Source organism: Alligator mississippiensis, chromosome 12, assembly GCF_030867095.1.
Source record: "Alligator mississippiensis isolate rAllMis1 chromosome 12, rAllMis1, whole genome shotgun sequence".
NCBI lineage: Eukaryota > Metazoa > Chordata > Crocodylia > Alligatoridae > Alligator > Alligator mississippiensis.
Genome location: NC_081835.1, coordinates 60712005 through 60733224, shown reverse-complemented (window position 1 = coordinate 60733224; position 21220 = coordinate 60712005). Strand labels below are relative to the sequence as shown.

At 52.4% G+C, this 21220-nt stretch overlaps 1 protein-coding gene across 5 annotated transcripts in view; it reads left to right on the top strand.

The window, feature by feature from the left end:
- RALGDS (ral guanine nucleotide dissociation stimulator) overlaps positions 1-21220 on the top strand; it is a 97868-nt gene that overhangs the window by 47951 nt on the left and 28697 nt on the right. For 2 of the 5 annotated variants that reach the window (XM_014603816.3, XM_014603815.3), the window contains exon 1: positions 11309-11572. The exons of 2 other annotated variants lie outside the window; for them this stretch is intronic. In XM_014603816.3, the coding sequence (XP_014459302.2) occupies positions 11384-11572 (189 nt within the window). In that variant the 5' untranslated portion in view covers positions 11309-11383. Of the gene's footprint in view, positions 1-5410; positions 5456-11308; positions 11573-21220 lie in introns of those variants that run through there. One more of the 5 variants, XM_019475765.2, reaches the window with a different exon arrangement.

Sequence of the window (21220 nt, the reverse complement as noted above, 5' to 3'; positions counted from 1 at the left end):
CGGCTATCTCCCATTAGAATTTGGTATAGCCAAGATATCCCCAAGCCAGGAATGTCTGCCATGAGCTGTTACTCCTCCCCACCCTAAGTATGACTTGGGAAAGAAGGGATAAAAAATGTAAACGAATCAAACTGTCTAGGATCGATCATAAAGAATTTGCTACAATTAACCTCCCCTCCAAAATAAATCCACTTGCAGCCTGTTGGATCAACTCAGCCCAGACAGAGCTGCTTCTCTGTGACGTCCAGACTGTCTCTTTCTTTGGACAGCCTGGCTCTTAGATTCACCCGGGATTTTGCATCTCTTAGCATGTTCAGTATTTCAGAGACAGTTAATTGTTACAGTCTTTGCTGTGTATGGGTCTATGTTTAATGCAACGAGACAGGTTTGTGACACCACCGGTGCCACATGTTCCCTTGGAGTTTAACATGAAGGAGAAGAAATAGTGATGTAGGTACAAAATCCGCTATAGGATCCTATCTCTGGAGGTTGGCAAGGGGGAAATAAATTATGCCCAGTGAATGTCCCCAAAGAAACCCCAAGCTAGAGAGACACGAGACAGGCTGGAGACAACTTAATTTTGTTTCGGGTATCTGCATAACCTCGTGCTCTTATTCTGTCTGTTAAACTAAGCAGGGTTGGGCATAGTCGGCTCTTGTGTGACATGCCTCTAAGAAAGACACGGGAGGGGCAGGACTTGGGTATGGGAAAGGGAGGCAATTCCTTTGAGTCGGATTGCTGTCTCCCAGCGCGGTGTTAGGGGTGCTGTACTGTGGGAGGCACCGCCATTTGGATCAAGTACAAAACTGAGATTTACTGGAGTTCCTTGTATATAGACAGCACATCCTACATACTTGCCACGTGAAATTAGTCTGGTTTCCATTAAAAGAACTGTCTCCATTTTCAACTGTCTTTGAAGTGTTTTTTTGGGGTACTCAGACTATGACTGAGTCTTCCTGCCAGTGCTTTGTAGTCTTCTGGTCTTTATCCAGTACTTTTCTCTTCTTTGCTACTATGTGAAAGACCTACACAAACAATAGGCAAATGAATTGAAGGGCTGTGCAAGGTAAACAGTGAAAATGGCTATACAGAAGTCACTAAGCAACAGAGAAAAATATTTCCCTGCTATTTTCTTTCAGTTCTCGTAACCTTAGGTGGTAGTTGTCGAAAGGGCAGACAAAATTGTCAGCCAGAAGGGTGCTGAGCTAACAGCAACCTGTAAAGCAAAACAGTTGAGGAAAGAACAGAGGTCTCCAGGGGAGAGCACAGTGTGCACGTCTCCCACGTAGGAGGCTGCAGCAGAAGGGCGGTTGAACTCTGCATCACTGGAAATGCATAAAATGCAAAGGTACAGGCACCTGGACAGCTTGCCATCAGTAAAAGATCATATAACACTTTTCACTAGAGCAAGGCCATTATCTGGTTTTCTGGACAAATTCCAACGCAAGTAGCTACACTTGACCTCCAAATTCTGCATAGGTCCTCTATCAGCTGAAGGAAATTTTCTCTTTCTTCCCTAATAGCAATTGTGTTGCAGTGCTTGGAAAATAGTTTTGCTGGAGGGGGAATGTGCATGAAATGCATTGTGTGAAACTGTAGTGAGTTATTTTTTCTTTTTGCATGTCTTTGGCTTTTTGGTGATGGTGCTAAGTATTAGGGGTGGGCAAGGCTGGGAGACGTTGGCTCAAGTTACTGATTAAGGAACGGCTGGAAGCTGGGCCATATTGCAGAGCATAGTATTGAAACCTGAGCAGCAGAGAAGTTCAGAATAAACTGCAGCTGGTTCTTGACATAGAGGCACAAACTCTGTCAGGACTCATTTGGGTTCGTTTCACTCAGCCCGAGACATCTGCAACCTCAGCAAGGAGGTGTTACAGTCCAGCTGTGTGTAGGTGCCCAAGGAAATGAAACACCATCAAAGGAGCTTTGGGATCTTTGTTGCCTGGGGATGGAGTGAGCTTCCCTGTGCTAGGTTCTGGGTCAAATATCTAGTGTACCTAAGCAAAACTCGGAAGCAGGATGGCGTTTCCTAAGCCAGTGCACATTGCTTAACCCTAAACTGTTCTTGGGTGGGGGGAGGCTGTGCTTCTCAGACCTGGAGAGCAGGCATCACTGGGAGTGTCTACACGTGCTATTAATGTGATACAGGCTTCCTGTGCAGTAAAATACTGTGTAGCAAGCCTTCCCCAGGAGTGCGTCTACATGTGCATCCTGTTGGGACCAAATCTGCTCCCAGTGGGAGTAGCCTGGTACAGGGCTGCTCCTCCCCTGCTCTGCCCCCTTGCAACAGCCAGGGGGAGCTCCAGGCTTCCCCAGGGTGCTAGCCTGCGGGTTGGCAGGGGGCACGGGGCTGGTCCTGATGTGCATGGGGTCAGGAGAGGGGTCCTGATGTGCATGGGGCTGGGAGACAGCTGTCACTGCAGTTGGCAGAGCTCTCCCAGCCCCATGCATGTTGAAACACACAGCTGCCAGGGAGCCCCAGGCCCAGCGGGGCTTCCCCCCGATCAGGGGGGTTACCAGGATCTGTTCTACTCCTGGAGCAATTGCCAGCAAGCTTCTGGCTGGGCTGGGATTTCCTGCCCAGCAAGGGGCTTGCTGGGAGCAAGACAGATCCTGGCTATCTCCCTGCCAGGCAGGGAATCGCCACCTGGCAAGTGGGACCCCACCCACAAGTGTGACAGCTGCCAGCAAGGGGGAACTGGGAGCTGCTCAGTACCGGGATGGGTGGGGTGACAGAGAGGGACCCCTTCCCGGTCCTCTGCTGGTGTGGCCAACCAGGAGCTAATTTGCTCCTGGTCAGCATCTACATGAGCGCTACTGTGAAGTAGATGCTACTGCACAGTAGAGTAGAGTAACTACTGCACAGTTCATCTAGTACCTGTATTTACTGGTAGTTGCTGGACTACTGCACAGTAAATGCCACGCACATGTAGACGGTGATACTTTACTGCACAGTAGATTAGTCTATTGCATAGTAAAAAGTCTCATGTAGGAAGAAAGTAAAATTCCCTGGGAAGAAAGGGTGCAAAGTGCAGCAATACCCACATCAGCCTGTTTGTGCAGTAACAGAGGGGGGTTATATTAGCTTCAGATTCAGAGGTGCGCTCCTGAGAACTGATTTAAAGCTGGTGAGGTGAGGGAGCTGAGCCATCCGAGGCAGAAGGCTGGGTAACTCAGACCACCAAGGTTTGCCTCCACCAAGAAGTCTCTCTGGAATAAACGGGGCGAGACTTTAAAACTCAGTGGCTATTCTACATAGCTGCCCCTGGGGACAATCCCTAGAAGGTTAAATGGGGAGCTGTTCTGGTCAACCTGCCAATGTAGACCAGCCATGTGCATTTGCCCAGTGTTGGTGGCTGGGGTAGGAGTGTGTTTGGTAACCGCTTTTCTGGCTGAACTTTGACACTGAATCTTGCAGCCCTGGTTGGAGCTGGGAAAGGCAGAGAGGGTAGAAGCGGGACTCCATTAAGAAATTAGGCAACAAAAAGATGTGGTCTAGAATTCAGTTGAACAGGGCAGCCTGGACCAACAGCTGACCACTCCTCTCACTCCATAAACTCTTTCCTCCAAAGTGCCTCAGGAACAATGATGGCTGTAGCTTCCCAAGACCCCTGTGATGCAGGGAAATGCCATTTATTTCCTTTGGGCTACCTCTCATTCTAGGGCTGTGATGATACTCTACGATAGCAACTGGCAGTATGTTGGGAGGTCTTGACTTAGGGTGAGATGGGATGTTCCTTTTGCCCTCTGAATAGATAACTGGGACCAGAAGCTCCAGCTTCCCTATTTTGACATCCCATCTCTTCTGTAGGTTGTTTTATTTTGAAAAGCCCAAAGGCAATGGATGTTGTATAACTTGGATACTAATGTATAATTCCCAAGGCAGCTGCTTGGGAACTCCTGGTATTTGTAGTTACATGAGCCTACGTGTTGGGACTTGTCAATGCTAGCATTCCTCGTGAAAAGACTGTTATAAACTGTGTTTTTCTGGAGCTGGAAAGCCTTGGGCCTGTGGAAGAAGAATTTAGGGTCAGTAGGTTGGGGAGAAGAGCGGTGGGGAAGTAGGGTTGACTTGGCCGGGGGATGTGTTGGTATGGGGAACTTTTGGGTTCAGAGAAGGGCATAACCTTGTCACTGAGCCCGTGTCACGATGCAGAGCCAGCCAGTGAAGGAGGAGCAGTGCCCATTCAATGTGCTTGATCCTGTTTGGAAAGCCCTTATCAGGAATTGAGCCTGGGAGTTAAGAGCAGCACAGGAAAGTCAGTGTGAAGGCTGGAGAACAAGTTTGTGTGGAGGTTCGGAGACATCGTTGACTGCTACCAGGGCACTTTTGAGCTGTATCCATCTTGGCATCCACTGACATGATCCATTTTCATCTCTCAGTCTCTCTTCCATCCCCACCAATGCCTATGTCTGAGTAGCAGGGCAGGGCGTCCCCAATCCCCTCTGTAGTCTGTAGCTACATGGTGTGGAGTCTGCTTGCCTTGCCTCCGCAGTAACATATGTTCATGTGTGTGCGCCGGGGTTTGTAGTTTAGTGGTTTGATCACTGAACTGGTACTCACGAGACTCAGCTTATTGACTAGTGACAAGTCACTTCTCACCAAGCCTTGGTTTCCATGTCTACATTTGTGAGATGCACTGTACTGGAGCAGGAGATTAGTGCTGTTTTGTCTACTGCTGCTGATTTCTTCCTGCTGATCAAACAGAGATGCTATTCCTGGTAATTGGGGACCTGGCAGAGCCATTCCTCGGGTCACTGCAGGACACTCTCACCTCTGCTTGCCAAATCAGGTGGGCAGAAGCAGATGGGAAGGATCCATCAAAGATCACACTGAAGCTGAGGAGAATGTGCAGGACAGGCCTGTTCCCAGCAGCATCTGTGCGGCTGTCAGGTCAACCAAGAGGGGCTGAGCAGTGCAAAGTGAAGCCTGCCTAACTTCTCCGCCGTGGAGTGATGACATCCCAGGCTTTCGTGGGTTGGCTGGGATATGATACAGTCCCTCTTGGGGAGGAGACCAGGGCAATAATCATTCTACTGAAAGCATCTGCTGCCCTGTGATGCACCAAGCCTCCTAGCCCCACTTCCCTGGAAGGGAGACCAGGATTAACACCCCACTCTTACAAAAGTAGCTGCTGAGGCACTGATGCTACAAGGGACAGGGCCTGGATTGTACAGTGAATCTGGCGTAGAGCAGGGACAAGACCCCAGGCTCTCGCTCCCCTCCAAGCAGTTTGAGTGCAGGAGACATTGTTCCTATGCACCTCCCTCTCTGGCATGCTGTAAGGGTGTCAGCAGATCAGAATGCAAGCTGCAGAACAGGGTGGATTGTGAACCGTAGGCGGAGAGAGGAGGGCTAGGATGGGAGCCTGGAAGGAGCCAGCGTGGAGGAGAGGAAATCCCCCGAGTTCCTAACCTCTCTGAAATGCATTGCTACGCAGTCAATCACGTGCAGGTGGGCAAGCGGGGCTCCAAGTTTTCGGAACGTTGTGTTAAAATAACCTCCTCAAATGCTGCGACTCCAGCCAGGGTAAGGCCTGACATGGGGGAATTGGAACGGATGTGCTGGTGGATAGAGCCTGCAAAGCGAGTGGCATTTCCAGAAAGCTGGTGTAGCCTTGGAGCCCGGACAGGTGGGCAGGTAGTGAGGTCAGGCAGAGCTGGAGGCACTGAAGTGTCCTTTGTATTAACAGTGGGCTCTCATTTGGTATGAAGCCCTTCACTGGGGTGGGCTTTGCTTTTGGAGTGTTTCACAGGAATATTTTGGTGCTTTTTCACATGAATGACCCCCTGGGCTGGACGGCCCTGACTTCTTGACTGCTGTCTGCTGGGGATGACTTTACTTATCACCTTGCCAGCTCTGGCAATGAGTCCAATGCTTTAGAGAGGCAAGGAACAAGAGGTGGATGGGTGCAGAGAGATCCAGAGGCTTGGCTTAGGAGTTGGGTGGTCTTCGCTATCCATCCTTGCCCTATTATTATATTGGTTTGTGCATGGCCTTGAGTGGTTCTTGGTGACTCAACTTCCCTCCCTTTAAAGAGGGGATGGCAATTCCTGCTTCGAAGGACCACATGAAGACTGACTTTTTATGGCAATGCCAACAGTGGTTATTACTAGTAATGAGAATCTGCCAGCCCTTTCCATAATTCCCCAGGGTTCGTTCTGCGGTGGGAGGGAGACCCTAGTGAATTGATGTAGAAGAGAGACCATGAGGAAGGGAAGTAGAGAGTGGGGATATGCTGGAAAGAAGTCAAGGGAAGGATGGGTGAAAGGTGAAGTGGTAGAACAGGGTATGGATTTGAGTGGCAAAATGGCCACGGAAGTGGGAAGGGGTTACACGTATGGGAGGCAGGGAGGGAAAGGAGGTGGGGAAGAGGAGAATAAAATACACGAGTGAAAAGAGAAACTGGAGTGAAATAGAGGGAGAATAAAAGGAAGGAAGAAGTGGAAGGGGAGAGCGGCACTGTCCCAGCCCCAACAAGGATGGTTAAACACTTTTCCAGTGCACAATACACATTGTATTTGCCAGGGAGACAATGCTGGGGGCCCAAACTATGAGTTTCTTGTGCAGGAAAGCCTATTGCAAAGTAAGTCAGGGCATGAATTTAAAGCCTAGTGGCCATTCTGCACTAACCACGGGGCTGATCTGAGAGGATTATGATAAACTGCACAGAGGCAGTCTGAGCGTAGAACTAGAGCGTCCACCCTGGCAGCTGGGACACATGCGGTATTCCAGTATGTCTTCCCATGTGGATAGGCCCAGAATAGCCTGTTGACTGGGGACCACAGCTGCCTGTGCGTTGATCCTGATGTGATCTGTCCTTGGACATCCTAGTTCTACTGTTGATGTCAATGGGAGAAAAGTTAGGGGCCAGAGCATTCCCTGGGCTACACAGACCTTTCCCTGAGGTTGCTGTGTGTCTAACTCAGGGGTGGGCAAAATGCAGCCCACTGGCCACAAGCAGCCCACCAGGCCAGTCTACCCGGCCTGCGGGGCTCCTAAAAAAAAATTTAGAAAATTAATATTTATCTGCCCCTGGCTGCCTGTCATGCAGCCCTCAATGGCATGCCAAAATTCAGTAAGCGCCCCTCCACCCAGAATAATTGCCCTCCCCTGATTGAACTCTTTCTTACAGCTCTCACATGCTTGCATTGCTTTCTGCGGGCCCATGGAGTCCTGCGAATATATGGGAATCTCTTTGGGGGAAAATTATGTTTTCTTAGGCCTCATAATTGAAGGGGAAAGGAAATGCTGAGCTAAGTACATCCCCCAGGCTCACAGCCAGGAGCAAGTAATAACACCCCCGTGTGTGCGGAGTTTTGATCTTCTGGTCTTTGGGGATCTGCCTCATGCTGGTTGACTCTTTGGGACTGACCTTTATGATCCTATGTCCTAAGCTTTGGCTTGTGACTGGGCTTGGAGTGTTTTTGTTTTTCAGGCCCAGGAGAATGGAAAGGAAGCTGTCTGGCTATTTTTACAGCCGTGCAGTTGGCTTCCTGGACTGTATTATTTATTGTCCATTATCATTAGTGTTATGCCAGTGAAAATGGCTTTAGTGGTCAGCCAAGGGCCCAGACAAATGAGCCATCTGATCCAGCTGCCTTTTTTTTTATTTTTTTTTAGTAAAGGTCAGGCAGAGCTGGAGGGTGCTGTGGGCAGGGGCTTGTCTCCTGGAAGTGATGGTCCCTGTTGTTTGCTGTTTGCTCAGGTCATGCACTGGGAAACCATCCTGCTGGGTGCTAAGCTCAGATAAAGGTCATCCTGACCCCTAAGGACCTGCGCTCTAAGTAAGATGACTCTGATTTCTGTGTATAACTCAGCCCTAAAGCTGCCTCCCATCTCAGTTGATACGAGACAGGATGGAACTTTGTCCTGAGCTGCATCAGAGATGAAGGGATGTCGTTACGCTTCTTTTACACCTGGGGAAACTGAGGCTTAGAGGGATTTGACCAAGGTCATGTACAAGTCTGGAACACAAGCCAGAGGCCCAAGTCTGCTGCTGGAGCAGGCTTAAAGGCAGGGGTGGGACTGAGATGATAACTCCAGGACAAGTAGCTCATCTGACCAGTGCAGACCCCCTAGGAGTGTAAGAGCTGGGGAGGGGGTCTAAGGCACCCTGCCTTCATCCATTTGTCTCTTAGGTGTCCTTCAGGTTAATCTTACAAGCAGGGCCAGGCAGGCCTCAGCTGCTATAAGGATAGGAGGGGAGAAAAGCATTGGCCACACACTCCCCACACTCATTCCTCCTCCAGAAACTGGACCCAAGGTTTAGATCTCATGGTTCCCAGCTCCATCCATTCTCCACACCCCCATTCTGCTACCATTGATGGCCCTGGACCATCAGAGCAGTCACACATGTGAATTGCCAACTCTTTCTGTTTAGCTGTGGAGCCCTGCCTGTATGTTAGGCAGTCTTTCTTAACTCCTCCGCTGCATGCCTGCATATAGACATCTTTAAAGAACATCAGAGGAGTCCAAAGATACGTCTCCATTTGTATTTTCCAGGTACTGTCAGGGGCTGAGTTCAAATCCAGAAATGGGGAAGGCTACTGATGCTGGAGGTTCAGGGTCTCTCTGCTGGTTTTCTGCAGATTGTGCTGTATGTTAAAGCCCTAAATTAGAGTTTAAGAAAGCAAGGGAATTGCCTCTCCCTTCAGTGTCTGAACAAATCACCTTCCAGAGTGTCAACTGATAGTCCATTGTCCTCTTGAGTCCCCAGATAGACTGGGACAATAGGGTGGATTTCCCTCATTCATCTCCCTGGCCAGATACCTTTCAAGTTTAATCATTATCATTTAAGCATTGGCAGCTTAACCCTTTCTTAGCTTATCTCCCTGGCAGAAGCCAGCTGCTGGTGCACTAATCCAACTGCAGCTTAGGGACAGATCTCAGCCTGCTCTTCTCACAGACAAGACGACTTGGGGGGCAGTGAAGACGGTTCGGGAGCTGGCGCATATGACTTATGAGGAGAGGCTGAGGGAGCTGAGCCTGTGTAGCCTGCAAAAGAGAAGACTGAGAGGGGGATTTAATAGCAGCCTTCAACTCCCTGCAGGGTGGTTGCAAATAGGATGGAGCTGGGCTGTTCTCAGTGGTGGCAGATGACTGAACAAGGAGCAATGGGCTCAAATTGCAGCAAGGAAAGTTGGGGTTGGATATTAGGAAAAACTTTCTCACTAGGAGGGTGGTGAAGCACTGGAACAGTTTACCTAGAGAGGTGGTGGAGTCTCCATCCTTGGAGGTTTTTAAGGCTCAGCTTGACAAAGCCCTGGCTGGGATGATGTAGTTGGGGCTGGTCCTGCTTTGAGCAGGGGGCAAGACTAGGTGTGAGCTCCTGAGGTCCCTTCCCACCCTCACTTTCTGTGATTTCAAAATAAACCTGAGAGAGGCTCAAATATCTAAGACCTGCTCTGTACTGCAAGGTTTTGCTGGTGTACTATGTCAGCCAGGGATATCGGGGCAGGAGGGGAGGTGACAAGGGCACATTAGCAGTAATAGAGAAAGGTAATCATGTGTTAATCATGTCAGGCAGAAGGCAGAGTAGAGTTGCACCTTATGCATCTCTGTTCAGTTAGTCTATAAGCTTTTGTGAACAACAGCTCATTTCACCAGATGCTACAAAAGGAGGGGCAGAGAGTAGGCTATCACTCCTATTTGATACTGCCCATTGGCAGTAGTAGTTACAATACATGACCCCCTGTCTGGGGATACAGATCCACAAGCCCCCTCCCCTCTCCAAGATCACCAGCCCTGTACAGGGCCAAATTTGTCTTCAAAGCACTTGTCTTCCGTCTGTTTTTCAATGGATCCCTTGCCTTTACCTGCAGCCTTTTGCCCTCTGGCTCCATGACCTGTCAGGCCCCTTGCAGTGGTTGCGGACGTGTAGGAAAGGCCAGGCCAGATTAGATCAAGGATCCTGTCACTGATTTGATGCGTGACCTTGGGGAAGTTGCTTCATCCCTGTGTGTTTCAGTTTCCCTGCTAAACAATGGGCTCGGTGACCCTGCCCCATCTCAGAAGTGGTTAGCTTTGGGTCATCCATGGTAGCTCCTGACCTTGAAAACACAAGGTGTAATCTAGGGATGAAGATCTCCCCGGAGGTTGGTTCCTATTACAAAGGTGGCACTGGTGTAATGAATAAAAAGGGAGGTATGCATGGGGGTTTAGATGAATTAATGCGGATGCACGTCAAGGGAATGGTGATGATGACCACACCGAAGAATCCCAGTCACGAGCTGGGCTCTTGGTGCAGGAGCCGGTGGCACCGAGACGGTTCCTCCTCCGTGGAGTGTCCGGTCTTGACTTACCACATTCACTTCCAGCCATGCCACCAAGCCTTGCATGAGGTTCAAGGGATTAGACACCTCCTTGGAAGAAAGGGGCATCACTTGCTATTGAGTGCAGGAGTGAGGGGCACTGCCTCCGAATGAGAGCTTCCTTCACCTGAAATGCTGGAGGGGCAGAGTGAACTGGGTTTCCCTGTTTTTCTCTCACTCACACCCTCCAGCGTTTAAGGCAGGTGCGGGCACTTATTTTGGACGGAGGGCTGCCTACTGAGTTTTGCCAAGCCATCGAGAGCCACATGACAGGCAGCCAGGGCCAGCTAAATAGTCATTTTCTAGCTAAATATTAACCTAGGGGCCCCATGGGCCAGATAGAATGGCCTGGACGCCACGTTTTGCCCAGCCCTGCTTTAAGGTCTAGGAAGTTTGGCTTCAGAGGCCGTGCCCCTAACCCGCACGCACAAAGGTGGCACTGGTGTGACGGCTCAGTGCCCCTAACCCGCACGTGCTCCCCGCGCTGCTGCATGGAGCTGGTCCCCCTGTTTTGGAGCAGAGGCAGCCCCCCAGCCCAGGCTACAACTGGGAGGCTGGTGGGGACGTGGCAACAGGTGGAAACCCCAAGGCAGCCGGCCCTCCAGGGGGTTTCTAGAAGGGGAGACGGACCATCCCGTGGCAGCTGGGGACCCCAAGGCAGCCGTCCCTGGGGGTGTCTAGAGGGGCAGACGGACCGTCCCCTGGCATCTGGGGACCCCGAGGCAGCCGGTCATCCCTGGGGGTGTCTAGAGGGGCAGACGGACCGTCCCCTGGCATCTGGGGACCCCGAGGCAGCCGGCCGGGACAAATGAAAGGCAAACGGGGAAGGGGGCGCTGCGCAGAGCGGTGTCCCGCGGAGGAAAGGCAGGCGGGGCGCTGTGTGTCTCGCTCCGCCCCGCGGGAGCCGCCCCCGCGCCGCGCCGCGCCTCCCCGCTCCGCTCCGCCCCGCCCGGCGCCGGCGACAGCAGATGCAGATGCGGCTGCGGGGCCGCGGGCGCGGGGCTGAGCGCGGAGCCGGCCGCCTCCCTCCCGCCCGCGGAGACGGGGCGGGCGGCGGGGCGCGCCCCCCATGGTGAACCGGGCGTGGGCCGCGCGGGGCGGCGAGGATGAGCGGCCGCGCGGCGCCCCCGGCATGTTCGAGGGCTCGCGGCGGGCGCGCAGCCTCCTGGTCGGCGTGCGCCTGGAGGTGGCCGGCGACCGCAGCCCCGTGGTGCTGCACAGCTTCACGCAGCTCGACCCCGACCTGCCCCCGCTGGAGGTGAGCCCCGCCGCGGGTCCCGGGGGGCTTCTTCCCGCTCCTGCCTGCCTCAGTGCCCCCGCGGTCCCCAGCCGAGCTCGCGCCCTCCTTCCCCGTTTGCCTTTCGTTTGTCCCCCGGATTCAGCTGTGGTGGAAGAGGCTCCTGGGGTTTCCTTGGTGCGGGGGCTGGACGGGCCAGCGGGTTTCTTCCCCACGGCTCCGCTCTGGCTCGCAGTGTTGCAGGTCGCAGCGGTGCCCCCTCCCCTCGTGCACGGGACAGTCCGTCTCTCCCTCTAGACACCGCCAGGGACGGACGGCTGCCTCGGGGTCCCCAGCTGCCAGGGGACGGTCCATCTCTCCCTCTAGACACCCCCAGGGATGACCGGCTGCCTTGGGGTCCCCAGCTGCCAGGGGATGGTCCATATCTCCTTCTAGACACCCCCAGGGACGGATGGCTGCCTTGGGGTCCCCAGCTGCCAGGGGACGGTCTGTCTCTCCCTCTAGACACCCCCAGGGACGGCTGCCTCAGGGTCCCCAGCTGCTGCCACCACCCTGATGTGTGGTGCGGGGTCCCACCAGCTTCTCTCAGTGATAGCCCGGGCTGCGGGGCTGCCTCCCCTCAAAGATAAGGGGACCAGGTTCACGCAGCAGTGGCAGAAGCGCTGCGGGTTAGGGGCACGGCCTCTGAATCCAAACTTCCCAGATGTTGAACACTGGAGGGTGCAAGTGAGAGAAAAACAGGGATAAAAACCCTGGTCCAACACAGTTCGCTTTCCTCTTCAGCATCCGCTCTCTGCCCCTGCGTGAAACAGGAGACTGGACAAGGTGGACCCAGTGTCGGACCCAGGACGTGGCAGTTCTTATGTTCTTAGGGATTTTGCTGCCCATCGTGCCCACGCTCTGTGGGCCATGGCAGCGAGGGGCTCCCAGCCGAGCTCCCCAAACCAGCCACAGTTTTCCTCCCTCTTTGCCTTGCTGGGTTGGAGTCGAGAATGCCCTCCTTCCTGGCTGGCTCTGCTTATCCCCGGGTCAGGCCATCTGTGATAGGAGAAACCGAAGAGACCTAGTGGGAGGGAGCGCCGTTTATGATTTCTTTGGGGGGTCGCTATGTCTGCAGGAGCCTGCGGCACCATCCTGCTGATCCCCATCCTGCTGCAAAAGTTTGGGCCTGTCCAGGGGTCAGCATTTGGACCCCAGCAGAGGGTACAGGGCTACTCGCTGGGATGGGAAACCCCCACCATGCTCTCTGGGGTGTCACTGGCCTGTTGTGCAGTGCTGGCTGCCTGCAGCTCTTGGGACCTCCCATCCAGCGTTCACGCCTGCGACCTGGCTGTGATCCTAGGGGAAGGCTGGGCACGAAGAGTGACCCGCAGGGCACTGCCTGTAGTTTAGCAGTAGAGCAAAGGGACTTTGGCCTTTCATGTGCTAGAAACATGGGGGATGCCGATCAAGCAGAGTGCTTACAAGAAGTTCAGTTTCACTAGCGAGGAGGTTCAGGGGACGCGATGCTTTCCGGTCATTACGGGAGATGCATAAACGGGCACGTGTGATTCCGCTATAAGGCAGGGGTTGAAAAGCAAGGTCCATTTTCACTGGGATTTAGAGAGCCTCTGTCCTCACTTACCTAGCTCTGGATACATCTGGATTTAAGTTGGTTACAGGGCAGAGTATTTGACACTGGAAAGAAGAGCCAGGGCCCATGGTGAAGGCATCTTCTTTGACCACTCCTTGGGGAGGCCTGGCTTTTCCAGGTCAGGAGAGGAGGGGGAGACTTCTCGGGGCCATGGGTAGGTTTTATAGAGACCAGCTCTGTCAACACAGCAGAGAGTTCATGAAAGTGCCATGCAGCCTGTTTTCCTTTCCCTCCTCCTCCCCCTGCTCCTCTCTCTGGGGTGGGCGTACTTGGAGCACATCATCTGGTTCTTGTTATGTCTGGCAGGAAGTCCAGCCATGTAGATCCCTTGGCGCTCCAAGAGCTTGCCTAGGCCATGCTCTTGGCAGGGAGCGCAAGGGAGCTGGGGAGGCAACGGGAGGAGGGAGGGGGGCAGTTCTGCGCTTCTCAACTTGAGAGAAATGAATTGTGGAGCACGCTTGAGCCTCCCTGCGCTCTGGCCTAGGCAGATCACGGAGCTTGGGACTGAGTTAGGCAGGACCCTTGGACGGGGAGGAGAAAGGGCCAGTTAGGGAACAGAGGTGTTTTGCATAGCCGGCGGCTGGCAGCCTTCAGCAAAGACCCCAAAGGAGGCAGCTTGCTGCATTTTTGCAAGCTGGAAGAATGACCATCCCTCCAGCTCCCTCCTGATCCTTGTGGACCAGCTTCAGAGCTTGCTCCATGGGCCTTGACACATCCTCCTCGTGCATCACAGGGCAAGTGGTCGGGGGAGTTCAGAACGAGGCCCGGGTGCCAAGGTGGTTGGGCCCCAGCCCCGCCATGGGCTCCCTCTGTGAAGTGAGGCAAGTCAGTTCCCTGCCGTGTGCCTCGGTTTCTCCCTTGGTAACGTAGCCCTAATGATCCCAATCCAAACAGGCTGCTGTGAAATAATGCTAATTATTCAAGATCCGCAGCAGGAAGCTGCCGTGACAGTGCTGCTTTTTGGGGCTTTATCGTACGAGGGTTTGTGTTCTTGGTTAAACTATACTGGAGCTTGTTTTGTTTTTGGCCATTAGAAAACACAGCTGGAGGATGGCAAAGTATAAAACCAGAAGGATCCCTGTTGCTGTGACCACCTCCTTGGCAGCCATGGGGGTGCTTGTAATTGAGAGCCAAAGTTGTACCCCAGAATCTACCCAATGGGACAGGGCTGGTTATTTGTGTAAGAAAAGCCCTGGAGACTTTCCAGGCTCTCCAGACTCCCACTGGCAGTATAGGTCTGTGCACTGCGGGACGTGAGCATCCCCGTAACCTAGTTTTGAGTCCTGGGGGGACCTCGGCTTTACCTTGCCCAGCTCCCAAGTCCATGCTAGAGTCTTATCATTTAGGAACCTGTGACAAACTAAGTCTGTTTTCCCAGGGGAGACCAGGCTGAAGGTTTGTATTGTTCTTGGCTCTGTTTTTTTCCCCTCTGCACTGTGCCAGAGATTCGGTGTCACTTGTGCTGCTTCGCCCTGGCTTAGACTGTGGTCCCACAGAGGTGATGGACAGCTTTGCATGAATCCTCCTATTCTAAGACACTGGTTAGTTCCTAAGTGGGATACACTCCCAGTACTCTGCCTCCTGGCCAGAGCCGAGCCCCTGCTGCTGGATGCGGAGCCAGCGCTGCTTCCCCTGATGGCACCTAAGGGTGCAAGCAGGGATCCTTTCAGTCTAGCAGACTCTGCAAGTGATGGCACACGTCCCTTGCAGTTCATGGGGCGATTATCCTCCACTGGTATTACCCAGATGGCGATCTTGCGGCACCTTCCGACAGGTGCAGCCCCAGCTTTGAAGGCAGGAGCAGGACAGAAATGGTGATTATTACACATAAATGGCTGCAGAAGAGCAGGACTAATAGAAGTGGCAGGATTTTTTTTTATTCCATTAGAGTGGGGTGAGGGAAAGGCTTCTAAGTATGTTTGTCTAAGGATCATGTTACTCAGAGATTGCTGCACTGTGTTTCCATAGGAGCAGAAAACCTTCCGGTCCTTGGCTCTGTTTGAGGTTTAAGTGGACTTAAGGCTGGGTTGGCAGGTCTGGAAACTCAGACCATCAGTAGGACAGGCTCACCCGTGTGCTACGGTGTCCCCTAGGACAACCACTTGGAGGGGTGAGCAGCGAAGCCTGGAGCGGTGGGAACCTTGCGGTTCCAAAAATCAGGCCCTGGGTCTGCTCTGGCCATTGATTCCTTGGTTCCCGGGTGAGATAACAAGCCAGGGGACCAAGTTGTTTCAGTGACATCAGGAGATCCTAGGATCCAGCCTGACACCATCACACTCATTTTGTATTGGCCCTGAGCTCTGGATTTGAACTTGTGACTTAAGGCAGATTTTTCAAGGCCATGGATGCTGAAACTCCCATTGCACTAGGGATCTGAGAGCCTGATCCCAAACTGATTGAAACTAGCAGGAGCCTTCCCTTGGTTGCATTGGGCTGGGGAACAGTCCAGCTCGTGGAGTCTCTTTAGGGCAGGGAATCCACTTGTTCTGTGCAGTTATGATCAGGCCTCCTCCATGCCCTGACTAACACTTGGCTTGAAGTCTGTTTTATTCTTTGAAGTGTTTGTCTTCCATGCGCCAAAATCAGATGGCAAATAAAGCCTGTGTGGTCAGGATCCTGACCTGCTGGTTATGGATGTGAGGTGCTGAGCAAGAAGCTGGGCTTCTGCCAGAGAAGCAGCTAAGAGGAGAGCAAAGTTTTGGGCTGTTTGTGCAGTGCAAGCCTGATGTCCCCAGCGGGGCTTGTGTAGCAGAGCCTCCCTCGCGCCTCTCTAGCTCAGAGGATTTCTGTAGCTCCTTGAGGAAGGCCAATTGCATAAAAGCAACAGGGAAAAGAAATACTGACTGTTTGCTCTTCTGGGATGGGATGGGCTCAGTATGCAACGATTTCTCAGTGAGAAACCCCAAAGCAGTGAGTGACAGCGAACGGTCCGTTCTCCCTTGCCATCTCAGCTGGGCTTGACTGCAAAATGGTATCTCCACCAGCAGTCCTGTGCTTAATGGAGCTCTAATTGCCAACCTCCGTGTCCCTGGGGGGCGGCAGTGGTGATTAGGTCACTCTAGACTATGTTTAAAGGCTCAGCCTCTCCCAATTTGCTCTTTCTGCAGGGCCATTGCAGTCAGAACTGCCCAGTGGCTCTGTTTTTCAGGCTGTCGCATTCCTTTTGCTTATATATATATTTTTTTTTCATGGCTGTTGCAGTTCACAAATATTTCAGCATCTCCCACAAATGTAGCAAGGGGGGACAAAAAGCTGTTGCTTAGAAACAGGATTTGGATACGATGCTGGCTGAGCTGGTCGCGCAGAAGGGGGAGAGCATTTTGCCAGTGGTTTTGCTTTTTAGGGGGTGGGCTTGCAGCATGAGCCTGCTGGACATTGGAATTTGGGCATCCTTTCTGTCCATCACCTGCAAACTTAGAAAGAAGGGAGTAAATGGGAACGTGCTAAGAGGGGGAGTCAGAAGTGAGAGCCAGGGGATGGGATGCGTCACATCAGTAGGCTAATTGTTTAACCAGTGCTGCAGCGTGCAAGTCTGTGGGTCTACACGGCAGCAGTGTCCCTGCCCCAGAGAGTTTGTTTGCAGTGGTTTTACAAATCTGTGTTCAGTGCAGTTATCTGAGCAGCCTGGAGAACCATTTCTTTGTCATGTAAGGACCTATGCACTGATTTCTAAAACATTGGCAGGTCCCCCATTTCCCATCTCCTCGTAAAGGGTTCACTGAAGAATACAAGGCTCCAGGGACGAGCGATGCACTGAAATGGTGTCCAGGGCCAGGTACCGACGTTACACTTTTACCAGCATAAGGGACAGGTAACCAATCTATACCTATAACAGAGCAGAAGCTCGGCACACATGAGCCGATTTAAAAATGGAAGAACGCAGTCTAAGATTTACCCTCACCACCAAAGGGCGAATGTGTGTTTTGTTTGCTAAACTAAATGACGTCGTTTACAGAAAACGGTATAACTGAGATCAATTCTACCTCTGGCTTTTTGAATGTCTGTACCTAGCCCGTCGGTCCTGCCTGCAGGAAGAGGCTGCTCAAGGCTCAGCACACAGATAGTTAAACAACCTTGGGGCCGAAATTGCTATCGTTCCTCCCCCCCACAGCTCTGATTCTGTTGAGATGAACGGGTACAGCACATGCATCCCTGAGGGGCTGATACAAGCCATTGAAAGGCAATATAAATTTGACCTCCAATTGATTTTTTTTTTTTTTTTTTTTTTGGATCCGGCTATTACAGCTGTTGTCTTATGCTCCTATCAGAGTTGGGAAGACCAGCTAGGAACACAGCTGATAACAAATGCAGTCCTGAACTCTTGAGACCCTCCTGCCACCAAAAAGTGTTGTTAAATGCCAGCGCTTTGTGCCTGCTCTAGCCGAGCGCTAACCACCAGGCAGTAATCTGGCTAATCATCACGCTCCTTTGCCATCAGGATGTGGTTGGACATTGCTCCCCAGGCAATTAAGGAAAATGAGACTCAGCAAAAAGGGAACATAAACACTACCAGCATCTCTGAAGTCTCGTGCTCTGTAAATGGCTTCATCAGCTGCTGCGGCGGGTTTCGGTCAGCCCAACAGACGCAGGAGGGGAAGTGAAAGCCAGATGCTGGAGCTGAGGGCTAAAAAGAGTGTTTAGATATCATCTTTCCAGCTTCTCCAGGTGGGAGCGAGGGTAGCAGAGGGTCTGCCCGTGGGGACGCGGGTGATCCGCGAGCGTAATTGGATTCTCTTAAAACTGTTTCCAACACACACTTAGCAGGCTCACGAGTAGCTTTGCTCACGTGCTGACTCCGATGGAATTGTTCATGTGCAGGAAGGCACTTGTGTGCAGAGGCCTCTCTCGGAGCTGATTTAAAAGGGATGTGGCCCTGTTCCCCGGCTAACAACAGGGGCTTGCTTTCCCCCTAAGGCTTCCATTATGCCGTGGAAATGGGCAGGAAGCAGGCTCCTTTCCAGACTAACAACTGGGAGGACGACAGCAGCAGCACTAGGAACAGGCCAGGAGCTCAGCGGGGCCAGGACTCTTCGATAGGTGCCCGCGGGGAGCCTGGCACAATGGGATGGGAACCCTTAGGTGCAACAGCAATGCCAATGAATGGGGACTTGGCACTAACGCTTGGCGCATGTACCGCTTTTTGCAATACTTTTTCCATGATGCGGGGCGAATGCTGATTAGTTGGTGCCCATCGCGCTCAGGCTCCCAGGCTTGCGTTCTGTCCTGGCTTAACAGGGCGGTTATTTGTAGTCAATAAATAATTCCCAAGTGTTTATCTCTCAGGTACTTGAGGACCAACAGTTATGTAACAGCTAAGTGCTGTCAGAGGTCCGAGCACACACATGCGTGTGAGCTGCCTATTCATCTTGCTCCGCTGCATGGCAGCGCGTTTGTTTTTATTACTCAGCTGAATTTCCACTGGGTTCATCATCAGAGCAATAAATGACTGTACAGAGGAAAAGGCCTCTTAATGCATGCCTCGGCTCCTGGCCCGTCTTCTGAATCGTGCCCGGTGGCTGCAGCTGCCTGGCCCGGCTCTGAATCCTCCATCCTTGAGGTCGGCGAAGCAGGAAAAACACAGCATGAGTTTCCAGCCACCAGGCTGAGCTCTCAGAGCCAGCATCCAGGAGAGAAAAAAATTGTTTTGACTTGCAAATGGGGCACAGGTTTTGATAGGAAAGTCATTTGGTGGCCACCTGATCGGGACTGCCAGGCGTTATTTTTAGGTTAGCTTCTTTTTCTCTTAACCGCACTTCAATAAAGAGCTGCTGAGCTGAGTGCTCCTGTGGGAACCTGGGTTTAAAGTGTTTCCTACCCATAACACACAACACCTTTCTGTATGACGGAGCAAAACCACTCAGTGTTTTCCTCTTTCTTTACAGTGATCGGGTTTCCATGGTGACACGAAACCCGAGAGTCAGCGCTGGCCTTCTTGCTGAAGCTGACATTTTGAGTGTATTAAAAAGATTGGTGTTTGTTGTTGGGTTTTTTGATTGACTTTTTTTTTTTTTAACCTGAATTTGCTTCCTGGAACACATACACAAAAGCTGTCCTTTGGCTTTGTCCAGCTTAATTCAACCGCACCGATTGCCTTTGGGTTGAGCCAGGGCTAGAACCAGGAAAGAAACCAGGCCCTGAAGCTAGCTGTCGCCCATCCATGTTGAGGAAGTTCATGTCCCAGGTTGCACCTTTCAGCTCAGGCCACGAACCCCTGGGTGATTTGGCTCACACGTTTTATCCAAACCCCTGCCACGCTCAAAGATGCCAGGAATGTGCCTTTGGCTTCTTGCTCATGGCGTCTGCCTCCACGCGCCAGACGCTCATTGAAGTATATGAGAAATCAGCACACGGAGGCTTTGCAGGATATGACTGTTGCAGTAGTGAAGTGTGCGTTCAACACAGCGGATGGGATCATTCACCCATTATTCACCATGTGCCACCCGAGGACATCACTGAAAACAGGGTTGAGGATGGTTTCTTCTCGGTCCGGTTTGACTTGTTATAACAGTGGCAGAGCTCTCTTCGGAGTTGTTTCTACTAAGCTGCATTTTTTGGAAGCTGGAGGTTTTGTCTGTCCCCTGTCTAGTGTCCCAGTCCCTTGGCTAGACCCCTTTGGGTGGGTGATGCACCGGCTGCATCGGCACCTGTTGCTGTCCTGCACCCTGGAGTTGGATTGTTTTCTCTAGACATAGGCTTTTAGTGGCACGTGTCTCGGTTGCCTCTGCCAGGATTGGCTTTCACGCAGGTGCGGGCCTGTCTCTCTCTCCGATTATGCTGTGAACTGACTCAGAGCATTGCTATGGGTTGCTATTACTGGGGTGACGTAACTAAACACTTGTGCCACGAGGTGTCTGTTCACATTGCATTGTGCCGCAGAATTCATCTCGGGAATTTGACTGTTCTGCAGACCGGGCTGCGACCAGATCCAGTGCGTTGGTGATGGGTGAGCATTGGTAGCTTGGCGTTTGCAGCTGAATATTTGTGGGCTGAGCTCTAGCAGCTCCAAATGTCAGAACATCTTTGGGTTTCAGATCTGGGTGTGAAGCACGTCCAGCCCCAGGCCCTTCCTGAAATCAAGGGTGCTCCACTCCCGGAGGAGGGGACAATTCAAGAGAGTGGCTCTTGAATCCAGTTTACGTGAAACAGAAAGAGCGGTGGGTGGAAGGTTGGCACTTCTGCCTCATTTGCACCAAGGCCTTCATGGGTGTCACCCGCAGAGCCCAACAACCAACTAGTTCATGGTCTTCCCCTCGACAGATCATTAAATAGGAATGTGAATTGGATTTCAGGCTGAGGGGATGTGCATCTAGCTGGTAGCTCATAATCCTGAGCAGGTGCATGGGGCGCCTGGGAGGGAAAGCAGAGTGATGGTGCAGCCTCGGAAGGAGTTCTGGATGGCAGGAGCCAGCCGAGTTGGGCAAGCATCATGCCCGCACTGGCTTATGGAAGTGCTGTCCCTAGGTATGAGCAGGCTCCGCTTGGTGTTTATCATTTTGCCTGCCGCAAAATGGGAGCCGTACGCACTTCGGTAATGTGCCTGATGGGCTGCCTGCTGTTGCTAACGGGGATTTGCCCTGCGCTGGAATCCCAGAATGGAGACCCTTCCCCAGGGATGCCTGCGTCTCGCGTGCCGGTGATGTGCACCTGGTGACTCTCCTTCACTGGTGGCACTGGCTCTTCCTGCACAGCCTTCTAAAGGGGCTGGTCTGGTATGGGGAAGAAGACAGAGACTGCCTCACCCTAGGGTTTTGGCTTCAGTGCCTGTTACAGAGCATTCCCCAGCGCTGCTTGCAAAGCACAAGCTCTTGGGAGGGCTCTGAGCTCATCCGTGCGGCGCTGACTAAGTGGAGGAGCACAGCGGGGCCCGGGGCTCTGCTGGGGCAGTCAGCAGAGGAGATAGTCATCAAGCCGCGGTATCTGATGTCCTGACCCTGTAAACACTGCTGGCTGCCTGGGTGCTCCCAGCTGTTTCAGCAGAGTTGTTCTTGATGACCTTCACGTGCAGGATCGGACTCACTGATCCGTTGTGTGATGGG